A 13,890-nucleotide genomic window follows, 5' to 3' on the forward strand; every position below is an offset into this window, starting at 1 on the left:
TTTGCCACCTCTGGATGTTTGATTTGTAATTCGGGTTAAATTTAGTGTTAAAATCAACATAAATTTTTTGAATTATGATTGGCAATTAGAATTATAAGTTAAAGGATCATAAATTATAAGTTAGAGCTTGAAAAATATAAGTTAAAACATTGTTTTTTTTACCGAGTACTCAATTAGTTAATGTGTTTAAATCCGATAAGCTATTTAAACCCGATTCGATATTTTTTTGCCCCTCCTGACGAAAATCCTGAATCCGCCCTGATTATTTGTATGTTTTTTTTAGAAATATGAGTATTTAATTAACAACTATATATTATATAACAGACAAATCAGTTATGAAAAAAAAATGTTATCATTATTATGAATGAATAATGATATAAAGTATACATATGAATCTAGTTCGTCTTCATAAGAAACCCACTCCTGGAAAAAGGTAATCTTCAAATTGTTTTTCGGCTTGTTCTTTCCGAAGATTTTTAATATACTTTTGCATTTTCTTTTGTGCAAGATTTGTTTTTTTTTTTTTTTCTGATTCTATTGATTCTTCTTATTTTTTAGATTCTATTGATTCTTATAATTTTTGTGATTCTTCAGATAAATACTATCTTATTTATACAATGAATTTAAAAATAATTTCTCATAAATATATATGTTTTTTATGAATAATTTTTGTGATTCTTATAATTTTGTTTTATATATGTTTTTTATTGAGTGAGGCTATGGTAATATGCATATTACATATTGACTCGTCACTCGTGGTATGGATTTATATCTTTATTTTCAAAATTTAGATAGTCAATTCAAATCATTAAACATGATCTTCATATGAAAGGTACATTTGTAGACAAAATTTTATATATTTTTTTATTATTATTTAGATAGATAGAAAATTACTAATTTGGGATGCTCAAGAATTTTCAAATCAAGTGATTTTTTATTTATTTTTTAGATAGTAAACAAATTATAAAAATGTAAACTTTGGTTGCAAGTATATTTTAGTACACAGCCGCTGTCAGTAATTTCAAAAAAAAAAAATATATATATTTTAGTACAAACAGAATGTTAAAATGGTTCATGGTTCAAATTGATTATTTGAACTGTAGAGACAAAAATACGAATTTATAATACGGATTGTTGTGTAATATGTATATTACCATAGCCTCACTCAATATCTATCCGTATTCAAATTTATATTCAAAAATTGATCACAGTTTGAAAACGATAATAAACGATAATAAATGATATGAGATATTATTTCGATTCCATTTTATTAAACACGAATGTCGCTATTAAATATCAATACGGTACAATAATAACATGCAAATTAATAGGTCTTAAACCGTTGATAATTATGTCTTTATTATTTTTCTTTTTTAAAAAAAAATCACTAATTTTGGATGGTCAAGGATTTTCAAATCAAATGATTTTTATCTATCTAAAAAAATAGTAAAAAAATTATGAAAATATAAAATTTGGTCGGCAAATACATTTTAATATGAAAATAATGTTAAACGATTCAGATTGACTATTCGAATTTTAAAAATGAAGGTATGAGTTCATAGTGCGAACTGTTGTGTAATATCCATATTACCATAGCCTCACTCAATATCTATCAGTATTCAAATTTATATTCAAAGATTGATCACAGTTTGAAGACGATAATAAATGATATGAGATATTATTTCAATTCCATTTTATTAAACACGAGTGTCGCTATTAAATATCAATACGGTACGATAAGAGATTGAATCGTCTGCCCCCCCTGTGGGCAGGAATTTCCTATCCCAGAGTCACTGTTGGTGGACCCCCTAAACCCTAAACCCTAAACCTCTAAACCCTAAACCCGGCCCCACCCTGCAGTGACTGAGAGGGCAGGTGATCTGCTTCCGTACGATAATAACATGCCAATTAGTAGGTCTGGTACTGTTGGTAATCATGTCTAGAAAGCAAGATCACGCTATATCAATCCTGCATGTTTAATCTCACCGATACGTCCAAATAATATACTCATTTGTAATTCGAAACATAGCAAATATGATGTGTGGAACGAAAACTAATGTCAGGAAGGAGTCATTAAAATAAAATAAAAACAAGATCAGTTCTTTTTATATTACGAATAGCAGCAAATATTGTCGTGGCGATGGAACCCGAAATTTTTATAGTTAGCATCCCCATAGAATCAAAATTAATTGATTGTCACCCTACCGGTCGAATCTCAATTCATACCACTCACGTGGATCCACTTCGCACACGGATTCAGACTTGGTGCGCACACTCCGAATGTGCATGGATCGGTGCGCGAACAAGGCAGACGCACGTAATGTTTGGTGAATAAAAGAGGTCGCGTGACTTTTTTTACTCACTCCAACAGACAACAAGCAGCGCCCAGTCCGCAGTAAAAGGTAATTTTTTTAATTGTTTTTAAATTAGTTAGTTAGATATTAGGTTACCAAAATAAATCAGAATTATATTAAATTGTATTAAATAGTTTGAATAGTGTCAAAAAATGGTAATATATTATATTTAATGGTGTTGTATTATTACTAGATCAAAATTGAGTATAAATGCATCAAATTAGAATTATATTTTTTGAATTTACTCTAGATTGTACTATTTCTTACCGATGTTGTCCAAAAATGGTAATATATTACATTTAAAATAGTTTTATTATTACTAGACCAAACTAAAGTAGAAATGCACTAAATTGGTCTTTTATTGTTTGAAATTAACCAAGATTGTACCATTTATTTACCGATTGTGTCAAAAAATTAAAAGATTTTAAATTTACCATAGTTGAAGTATTTTAGACCAAAATTGAGTAGAAATGCACCAAATTATCCTTGTACGGTTTGGAATTATCGACAGAGTGAGAAATTGACAAAATATACAGAAAAATATGTTAGTATGGCATCAACCAGTGGTACTGCAGAAATTCACCGTACACAAGATAGATGACTTACAGTTGGATTATTCATTGGCACGTACCATATTTTCAAACATGACGCCGAAGAGTATTAACCCCCTTCACTGGTACCCGTTCAAGGAACACAAGATCAGAAATTCATATGTAAGTTTATATTTTGAGAAATGCAAATAATTTAAATTTGTATTTAAATAAAATAGGTAAGTAATTTGTTTGTTTGTTTTGAAATTTAATATAGACTCATACCATGATATTGACACAAAACAATCAGATAAGTATCCTCTACGATGAGCGATATAAACCGGTGTTAAAGAGGATGCGTCTGTGGCATATCTCACAGTTCTATCTGCGTTGGTCGAGAGGTGACGGCCGGAGACACACACATTCTACCTGCCTGTTGGAGAGATTACAGTGTCTCTTTAGGACGTGAGTTGTCTTTGGGGACTGTCCATTACTGGACAGGCTATCACAGGTGTAGAGTACAGGGACTTCACACAGCCAGTTACTGACCTGTTGGGCCCCAGATTGATGAAAATGAGTAGTTTCAAGAAGGGGCAGGTTCCCTCCAAGAATGACATCAATATCCCTTCTTTGCTGGTGACATTCAGGTACCACTTATTTTTAATAGTAATTATTTAATGGTATTTTTCAGATTTTGTACTAAATTAGTTGGAATTTATAGTGGAGTCCTGCGACCTGATGCACCTCCCGATACGGTAGCTTGGTGGACACGGGCTTACATCATGGAGATGTTCCCAGATTACTCGGGTGCCACTGTTCCTAGTTGTCTGCTGGAGTGGCTGGGTATAAATTAATTTTTCTTATTGTATTATAATTATTTTCTCTTATTGTATTAAAAATAAGTGCAACTTGTATCAAAATAGGTTGACAAGCTGAATCTATGTAGTCCGATTGGTCTCCTTCAACATTGGTCGTGGACGAGATTCCTATTTGATCACCCGCAACCATGAGATATAGGTTGGGCTCTAGCCTGTGGTCAACCAAACAGAGAGACATGTCCGTCGTATGCTCATAGATTCTGCGCGAGAAAGACTTATGTTGAGACCCTACATGACAAACCTACGGGAGTTACTTTTTTTCAGACTCAATTCGAGCAAATGACTCCAGGTCGACATGTCGAATGGAGGTCATACGACCAGCGTGTCGAGGTTTATGAAGATGATGCCATCCCTCGCTCCTTCCTGGATAACCTTCCTTCAATCTGTAGGGAACAACTCCAATACTTGTTTGCTCAGGTACTATTTATTTATTTTCTAGTTTGCAAATTCATAATTATATTGTAGTTTAAAAAATACATTTAGACTATGCAAATCTTTGTAGGTACCGCTTTTCTTCTACGAGGTTGTGCACCATTACCCTGGATGGGTAATGAGGCAGTTTGGTATGGCTCAGTATTTTTCAGTCCCGTATCCTATCACAAAGGATTTGTGGTACAATCTTCACAAGAATTTGAACACTACGACGAACAAGAATTGGCGGACAGTGCACGCCAAGTATGTAGAGCGACTAAAGGCTATGAATCTGTAGGACATAACTCCCGAGGAGTATCAGTTGTATGCTTTCAAGGAGTACAACCAGAGGTACCGCCAATGGTATCAGGAGTATTGTGCATTTACGGTGTACATGTTTGGTCATATCACATAGATCGATGAGAAGCTGCTCCATGTACGACGCAACACAGTTTTCCCTGAGTACGGCTTCATCCCTAGCGCTGGTCCGGCTTCACAGATTGTAAGATTTTATTATTTCAATAAAATTTTCATCTTTTGACTCGCAATTTGAAATATTTTTAAATGGTTTATTCGCAGGTACTCATGAACACCAAGCAAGTTCTAAGAAGTGCAAAATATTTGATCACAAGAGGCTAGAAGAAGCTGGGGAAGATTATGTTGTGCATGTCTGTACCGCCGGTAGTCATCGTCAGGTACAAGGACCAGCTAGACAAGATCTTGAGGCTAGCAGATCTGCCAAAATATGAAGATTTGGAGAGAATGGATGATGTAGATTCTGCAGAGTCGATGAGCACACCAAAGCCAGATTTTTCAGAGATCTTGTCTACAGTGACGCTTGAGGCAGCATTTCAGACAGTTGGAGATATAGTGGTACGTGTATTTTTCTAATAACCTAATTATCCACTATATTGAGAAACTTAATTATATATTTATCAACCATTTATTTTCAGGGAGATATGCCCCGGGGATATTATGAGGAGCCTGCACCACAATAGGAATTTGAGTTCGACTTGAGTGGTTCTCAGTACGATGCATACACTCAGGATTACTCCTCTCCCCAGTTTTACACACATGATGAGCCACTACCAGAGGACAGTGCAGCAGTGTACCAGAAAGAGACATATCGACCTTCATACATTGCAAATGATACTTCTGCGGATATTTTCGGTGATATATCTGAGGAGAGACTGTTCAGGGAGATCACAGAGGAGGCCTTACCACAGCCATCACAACCGTATATGCTTCCTTTCAGGCAATTGGAGCAGATCAAGGAGAAGATGTGCGGTAAGAGAATAAAAAAACGGAGGGCGCTGTACACACCACTGTGCAAGTAGTTAGAGATGATATTTACTTGCTTAGTTTTTTTGACTATCAGACTACTATTATTCGGACTGTTTTAGTTATTTGGACTGTTATTCGAATAGACCTGGGTGATTATGTTATTCAGACTGTTATTTTAGTTATTATGTTATGATAGACTTTGGTTGTTAGGATATTATGTTTTTATTCTCTTTTTAGCATATGTTAGAATATTTTTAGCTATCTATCATTTTATTTCAATACAATACGCCTTACCTACGATAATACGTATAAATATACGACGTACATTATAAAACAAATAAAACATAATCCAAGAAAAATTCTAAACAAAATACTAAAACAAAATTTTATAACATAATTCCAAAAAAAAAAAAACAGATTTCTAAAACAAAATTTCAAACAAAAAAAAAGTTCTAAACAAAATTCTAATAGAAAAAAGAAAATATATACGTGCGCCTACCCAGTCCATGCACCGATTCGTGGGCGTCCCCAGTGCGCACCTAATCTGGATCCGTGCACGGACTGGGTTCGCGTGGGTGGTATGAATTGAGATTTGTCCGATAAAGTAGTAATCAATTAATTTTAATTTTATGGGATGCTAACTAAAAAAAATTGGAGCTTGTGGCCTTGTGCATGCAAGTTGGCGACGCATAGAAATAGTGCCAAAATTTGAAAATCGGTTGTGGGACAAGTTATATTTTACAAAAGTAAATGCGAGGGGTGGGACTTGCCGCATCTGGGCCCGGCAGGCAGTGCACGTGACGCGTACGGCCCCGACCAGCCCAAAGTCCCGCCCATGTCTCCGCTCCAGGTGGTAACTTTTCCTTTTCCCCCCCCCCCTCCTCTTCGTTTTGGATTACACTTCCATTTTGGACCACAGATGGGAAGAGAGACAGACGTCTCATTGATTGACATATGTGTGTATCTATTGTTTGTGGTCCTCCACAGTTCGGGCCCATTTGAAACATGGTCTTTAATCTTTTACTGCTCGGGAATTCTCCTAAACACGCCAATATTTCACCAAATGGATAACCATCTTTGATGTGGCATTTCATATTTCATATTTCTTCTTTTTATTTTTCCTTATCAAATCGTCTTGCCTTGGGTTCACACATGTCCACTATAGTCAGTATCAATAGGAGTCTCTGATTAATTTAAAAAATAATTACGACATTTTTTCAAAAAATATTAGTGATATTGTTCTTGGCAAAGACAAAACTGAAGACTAGCCTGAAGGAACAAGAATACATCTCTTGGGTTCATGTAGCATTTCCATACATAAATTGAAGTGGACATAATGAAGTGGGGGAGGTCCTCGTCAATCAGTCAAAATTTAGAATCAAGATATGAATGCTTTCTTTCCCGTTTACTGAGCGCAGATTCAGTATCTTATCGCTTAACATGCTACAGTATATTTAGAGATGCATTTTGTACAAAATAACGAAGCGAAAAAAAAATAGTAATATTGTTGATTGATTGGAGCAGAGGTGGTGTCAAAGCAGATAGACGAGTAAAATAGTAAAACTTTCTGTTGAACAAATCCAATCCCAATCCAAACTACCATGACCCACTAGCAAATGTTTTTATGGTTCTGCTACCTTTCAGCTGTCTAGTCAGATGAGACAACATTGTTGAATAATGGTTGCTCTAAATGAGACGACCAAATAAATATCAACCAATCAACTAATTTTGTACCTATATTTTGCCCTAAATGGTAGCTGGTTAGTAGCGTTGCATTTTTTTAATGGATTGATGTTAGCTTTAGAATAGCAGCTTATGTGGTACCTGTTATGAAACGTAAGTTTGTTATAATACAAAATTAGTATTTCACAAAACAAAAGCCCGGGTATTGAACAACGAGCTCTCAAACTATCTAAGGTTACTCTACAGGGGCAGCAAAAAAAAAAAAAATCTTCGTACCAGAGATCCGACATGCCAAGAATGTATTTTCTAATAACAATACTAATCGTGATATTCTTCAAAAAAAAAATACCGTTAGTGACATTCTTAATGAAAAATGATAATATCCTGTCGAATACCTCTATAGAACCCAAAATACAGACTATAAGCTATCATCCCTGTCCACAAAGAAAACTATACAAATACAAGCAGCACTGCACCTCACTGTATAACCAAAAAGTTCCAATTTAGTCCATCAATCAGAAGCTGACAGAGCACTGGAGGGGCTTTCAAAGTGCAATCTGGTAATTTATGTGGGGATTGGACCGGATGGATTAGAAAATGATCATCTTTAGTACTAGAAGGACTATCATGATAAAGCACATTATTACAAGGACCGATGCGCACATCACCATGCCCCCCTTTTTCTGTGTTCTTTCAGCCTGCAAAATCATAATTAGAAGTAGATATGAAAAGTGCACATGCAAAGTAATGCCAAAAATTAAAGAAGCTGCAAAAAACAGGTAATGATTTTGTTCAGTGATCTCAGTTCACAGCTAATTACTTTGACCTGAGCCAAGGGAAAGGTCAAATAGTAAATCAGGAGTTGCAAAGCCCATAACTGAGGGTTTTGGTTTTCAAAATTTGAACTTTCCAGTGAGGTCAGACCATAGCAGTTACTATGAAGTAAGTTTTCATAATGGAAAATAGTAGGGAGGAGAATAAATAAGTCATCTGACTCCAGCTTTTTGAAGTTTATCTAGCATTATTTCACAAAATAACTTCCCCTAGAAAGGGGACACAACATCACATGATTTGGGAGAGCATTAAATACTGGACACACTCCACTAGTAATGGTACAGTTTTGGTGATGACCCAGACGATATCTATAATTAGAATAAACATAGAAGCAGTAAAACAAAGGGATATTTGATCCTTAGTCTCCTCATTTATCCCATTCTGCCACTAGCCTACATGAATGTCAGAATTTCAAAAAATATCTTCAAGTATTACATTAAAAATCTTCTAATCACTCTTTTTGATATTTGATTATTTTAGAAAAGTGTGCTTATTCCTTTTTTCAAATATTTTCCAATTGTTTTTAGGTAAATTGTTGACTGAGTGCCCATGGAAAAAATAAATAAAAATGAAAAGGTTGACTTCCAAGGCGAAAGGAATTTGTAACCCTGCTCTTGTGATTTAAAGGAAAATCACAAGAGACCAAATGCTTCTGGGGCTATGTGAGTCGGGCAAGCATGCAATGAGATATTGTTGATCTCCTCAAAAAGAATTTGCAGATACCTTTCATTAATGGATAACTCAGGGAGAGAGGGGGGAAGAGAGAAGGTGGGGGGAGGAGTAACCTTTTCTAACTGCTTGAAGCCCTCCTCTACTTGACTAGCAACATTCTGTATGTTGTAATCTATCCTGTCAACAATGGTCCCCTATTACACCCAAATACCAAGAGATGTATTAGAGCTTATCCTTTTCCTAAACAGTCAGCTAGAAGTTCTTAAGATATGCAAAAAGAAGTATAGTACCTGATCTATAACTAGTACTGAGAGATCCTTCATTATCTGAGCAAGCTCGTTCACTGATTCCACCACCTCAAATGTACAGACAAAAGTTTGATTACTCAGAAAGACATAAAAAGTGTTCTTTTTCAAAATTCTTACAAGATCTTATACTTCTTTAGCTTTGCTATACCTGCTCTATCTCCCTCTCCCTCTCTCTAGTAAACACCTCACTCTTTTTAAGCTTTGACATCTGTAGCTCCGTAAAACCCTGTAAGACAAAAACTCCACTGTTTTAAGTTTCTCAAGAGTAATAATGAAAACAAAACAATATTTTACTTGTAAAATATTAACAACTGACAGTACAGAGGCATCAGAAAGCAGTTTTCTATGCAATAATTGTATACATCTTTCAGAAACTAGATAAAAAACTTATGTTTTTATAACACGTATAAATATTCATTAGTTTCATAAAAGAGGCAGATCAAGTATATATCTTATATCTGATTTACAAGTAGCCAGTTAGAACTGCTGATATGCTAGAAGGATAACATACCACATCACCAAATTCATCATCAACATCATCCAATCTTGATGTAGAACCATTAATATTCATCTCCAAATCGATGCCATCTTGGCCCTGTGAGTAGCATCAATAAAAGTTATGACCTATAAGGAGCGAAAAAAGGTGTACAAAAAGGATAGAAGAACGGAAAAATTAACAAACCTCCTTTTGTTGTCTAAGCCGCTTTAGATAAATAGATTGTTTTTTCCTAAACTCCATTGAAAGACTTTGGAGGTCGGTTGCAAGTGATCTCTGAAAATAAGGCACTCAAAAATGTGAAATCACTGCCCGTGCTATTTTTCCAATTCTATCTTATGTTCACAAACACACAAGAAATAATCAATTAACAAAAAAAAATGTTTCAGTATGCAAAGTTTTCAAGTCCTGAGGCAAATAAGCTCGTTCACATTCAGCAGTACCTGTCTCACATAACCCAACATTTCTCACATGGACCAAACAGTTGTTTGGGTTTTGCAATAACACCCTACTTTCAAACAAAGAGCAAGTTGATAACTTATGAAGTTTTCCCCCTAGCTTTTCTTTTTTACAGTGACACGCAGGTCAAAGCCCTCAAATCAACCCCAGTGGTGTGCACTGAGTTTTGAACCTGATATCTCTTACATGGAATCAATGCCTTTACCAACCATGCTTGGTGTGGTTCTCGCTCCCTAGCTTCTGATGTTCACTTTCCTAAAGATCTCTCTAAAGAGTACATACCATGACCCACTACATGAACCGCATTCAAAGAACAGTGTTTGACTTTAGCCTAATTGAACTTAAGGGGAAACAGCTTACTGGTAGGGGTGATTTTTTTTATTTAACAGAAATCTCAAGTCAGTACTGTTAGCAGATGCATCAAATAAATTAAATACCGATTCAAAAGATGAAAGGTACTGTGTTATCTGTTTCGGGCTAACTTAGCAAGAACCTTTTGCTCCTACAATTTTGTTTCACTTAATTTACTTCAGCTTCCTAAATTAGATAAGTACGCATTTGGCATCATTTTGGCCACTTCACTTTTCATTCATGTGATTTTATGAGAGATTATACAATAAAAAACATACCTGAACATTTTTGCGAACATTAGAATCTTCCGAAGGATCTGAAGTAGATAACTTTTGCAAGCGCTTTTCTGATCTCCTCAATAAATTAGTTATTTCATGAGTTAGCACTTCTATTTTATGTTGGTCCTCTTTGTCATCTCCAAAAGAAGGCATTAATGCCTTTGCATGGGCTTTGGCAAGCTCTGCCATTTTTACCCTTGCCGTTTGCATATGTCTTGATATTTCATCAGATATATCCACCCAGGCTGGAGGCAACCCTACAGTAACTGCCCCTCCTCCACTGCAACTCAAGATATGCCACTCATTAGCACAACAATTTGTTCATTTATTTTAAGAGTTTAGCAAGGTACTACAGAACTATAACTACAACTAAAATTTCAACCTGCATAAGCAAATTGTTATTAGCTGGTGAATTTAGTTAAATTGAATCAGAATTTTGGCAACTCCTCTCTCTACACAGGGTTATTCAAAGTGAAATGAAAATTAAGAATTAGAGACCTAGAGAGAACTTGACTAAATCCCAACGTATATCCAATAACAACTGGTCTTACTTCTTACTAGTAAGTTAGCCACAAGACAATTTATCAGATAAGTATCTGATCTTAAACCCCCAAAGTTAATTACTATCCTTCTCTAACCCTAATTTCCCAAATTTAAAATTTCTGACGTACAGGGTAGCAGTTAATAAAATAAAATAAAATAAAAATAATATGAGACCTGGAACTACCAGGGTCTTCGGTGCTGAGAGGGGCATAACGCTGATCGGATCGCAGCAGGGAAGTACTGACAAGCTCGATCACGGGCCCACCGTCGCGTCCGTACGAAGAAGACGATGCTGTGGCGCCGGAGTGAGATGGAGGGGAACGCACTTGGCGCAGAGCGTCGCGGTATTTCCTGTACATCGGCGTTCGATTCCGCGTCGCCATGGATACTCAAATAATAATTCAGTTGAATTAAAAAGAATTATGGTAGTTCTTGCGTGGTCGTAGGTAGATACGAAGAGCGAATCTGTAACGGATCCCTGAAGAGAGAGAGCAACAGGAGAAAGCTACTTCGAAGAGAAGGAAAAGAGAAGAAGTCCAGTTGATGCTAAAGTGCGCATTTCAGGTTAGCTTGCCTTGCCTAGATTGTTGGAGAGAGATTGTTTTGCGTTATGACTGTTGGAGATGGTCGATGGCAGCCCCGGTCAAGTCATCGACTGGGCCTTAGTTCCAACACATAATGGGCTTAAGGCCTATTTATCTGATTATGGGCTGATAATATACAGTATATAACTTTTTGCTGGGCTGATTGGTGATTTTCGGCAGTTGCTGTCTTTTTGGTTTCTAGAATTTGTAGTAAAACTTTCTGTGAATATTTCCAGGGAGCAAATAACGAAAATGTTAACTGGGGATTGGGGTTTCCTGGGAGGGGCATGCCGACATCTTGTGTGTGATTTCAGCAGATCCCTACAAAATATTGGATTATGTCGGTCGTCTCTCTCAAAATAATAATACTTTCGTTCTGACAGCAACTCTGTCTCAGCTCCTAACAGTCAACCCTTGTTGCTTGTTCTTCTACCATTCCATCCCATTTACTTCCCTCTTAAGTCTCTCATCCCTTTTTAAACCCTTTCATGTTTCATCTCAGAAATCAAACCCACACCAATCCTGTCTTAAAAACCTAACTGAAAGACGAAAAAAAATTAAATAAGTAGAAAATGTCCAATGGAGAGATCATCATAGCCCCCTTTCCATTCTCTGGCCATACTTTTCCTGCCACTGTGCTTGCAACCCAGCTCGCTTCACGAAATTACCAAATTACCCTCCTCCTTCCCTCCCTCCCCTCCTCCCCTCTTCACCCTCTTATCCGTACCTTGCAATGCTCGGCTGCACCTTCTGGACCCCCTCCAACACACACTGGACAACTACCCTTCGTTCCCGCTGACTCTGGTTCCCACCAGGGGCCAAGTACAAATGAAATCTTGGCGCAGTTAATTGATAATCATGAAACATCCTCACTGCCGTTGCTATGTGTGATTGTGGATGTGATGGCTTCCCAGCTGATCCAAGTTTGTACAGAGCGAGGTGTTCCAACAGCAAGTCTTTTCACTTCAAGTGCTTGCGTCACAGCACTGGAGCACGCTGTGATCCATTCCCAGGAAACAGATTTTGGTCCGGATGGATTGTTCATTGTCCCAGGTTTACCTGAGGAAATGGCGCTCACGACATTTAACATATCCTGTGTCGGCCCACCTATGCGGATGCCAGGACTAGAGGGACCAGGCCCTATGTTTGGTACTTTTCCTCCTACCAGTATGCCACCGATCCCGCCACCTGGAGGAGGTCCTCATGCGTGGCCACTGCTACCACCATGGCAAGGGCCTTCTGGAGGTCCACCACCACCACCACCAGCAATGGGTCTAGGACAAACAGACGATGCAATTGCATTGCTTATCAATACATGTAGCGACTTGGAGCTTCCCTTTCTGGATTACATTGCAAAGGAAGCAAAGAAGCCGGTTTTGGCAGTTGGCCCACTCCTCCCTTCTCAATTTTGGTCTTCTGTCACCGGATCAAGATCTGTAATCCATGACGAGTCCATCCGGCCAAAGCATGACTCAACCCACAGTGAGCATGACGTGTTAAACTGGCTTGATTCAAGACCACCTCGCTCGGTCGTTTATGTATCTTTCGGTTCAACCAACACACCAAGTGATGTTGAGTTGGTTGAGTTAGCAGCTGGATTGGAGGAGTCCAACTGGACATTTATATGGTCGATCCAATCCTCAGCCATGAAGCATGATCCAGCAGGGTTACCGATAGACCAAGAGGAAACTAGCTTATTTGATCCTGATGATTTTGCAAAACGAGTTCGTGATAGAGGTTTGGTGATCCGCGGCTGGGCCCCACAGCTGCTGATCCTAAGCCACGAATCTACCGGCGGGTTTTTGACCCATTGTGGTTGGAACTCAACTGTTGAAGCACTAGGATGCGGGATGCCGATGCTGACATGGCCAATACATGGTGATCAGATTTACAATGCAAGGCTAGTAACAAAGTGGCTCAAGGCTGGTCATGTGCTGAAATCAGAGGGGCAAGAGGCCATTAAAAGGGAGCAAGTTTTGCAAGGAATTCATAAGCTGATGACAGATGATGAGATCAGGCAGCGAGTGAAAGCCACGTCGAGATATGTGTTCGGCAAAGGGTTTCCATCAAGCTCAGCTGATGCAGTTGATAAATTTCTTGATTTGGTTGATGCCAAGAGGAAAAGTAAGGATAAATTACTCTGCTAATGTCAACTTATCTGTCCGTTGTTTTAAGGGATTTTCTTGAATTAAGGTTGGCATCGATGTATACTATTGAGTATGAGA

The 13,890-nt window shown here is 37.4% G+C and overlaps 2 protein-coding genes across 2 annotated transcripts; one reads left to right on the forward strand and one right to left on the reverse strand.

The window, feature by feature from the left end:
• Window positions 1–7,424: 7,424 nt before the first annotated feature.
• On the reverse strand, window positions 7,425–11,613 carry LOC144567246 (tlg2p-like protein a). The gene is made up of 8 exons (XM_078317335.1): window positions 11,256–11,613; window positions 10,539–10,818; window positions 9,637–9,726; window positions 9,466–9,549; window positions 9,103–9,180; window positions 8,937–9,002; window positions 8,760–8,840; window positions 7,425–7,838 (listed from the first exon to the last, which is right to left on the reverse strand). The coding sequence occupies exons 1-8, from the start codon at window positions 11,462–11,464 to the stop codon at window positions 7,731–7,733; spliced, it is 996 nt and encodes a 331-aa protein (XP_078173461.1). The 5' UTR covers window positions 11,465–11,613; the 3' UTR covers window positions 7,425–7,730.
• Window positions 11,614–12,237: 624 nt separating this feature from the next.
• Window positions 12,238–13,812, forward strand: LOC144567650 (UDP-glycosyltransferase 73B1-like). The gene has a single exon (XM_078317818.1). The coding sequence runs from the start codon at window positions 12,238–12,240 to the stop codon at window positions 13,810–13,812; it is 1,575 nt and encodes a 524-aa protein (XP_078173944.1).
• Window positions 13,813–13,890: the final 78 nt, after the last annotated feature.

Source organism: Carex rostrata, chromosome 16, assembly GCF_964058835.1.
Source record: "Carex rostrata chromosome 16, lpCarRost1.2, whole genome shotgun sequence".
NCBI classification, from domain to species: Eukaryota; Viridiplantae; Streptophyta; class Magnoliopsida; order Poales; family Cyperaceae; genus Carex; species Carex rostrata.

Excerpts from the sequence above, each read along its gene's own strand:
- LOC144567650 (XM_078317818.1), top strand. The coding sequence starts at position 12,238 with ATGTCCAATGGAGAGATCATCATAGCCCCCTTTCCATTCTCTGGCCAT.
- LOC144567246 (XM_078317335.1), bottom strand. The coding sequence starts at position 11,464 with ATGGCGACGCGGAATCGAACGCCGATGTACAGGAAATACCGCGACGCT. Across the intron at positions 9,727-10,538 it reads ATGTTCGCAAAAATGTTCAG|AGATCACTTGCAACCGACCT; the intron begins GTATGTTTTTTA and ends CCTTATTTTCAG. Across the intron at positions 8,841-8,936 it reads CAGTACTAGTTATAGATCAG|GGGACCATTGTTGACAGGAT; the intron begins GTACTATACTTC and ends TGGGTGTAATAG.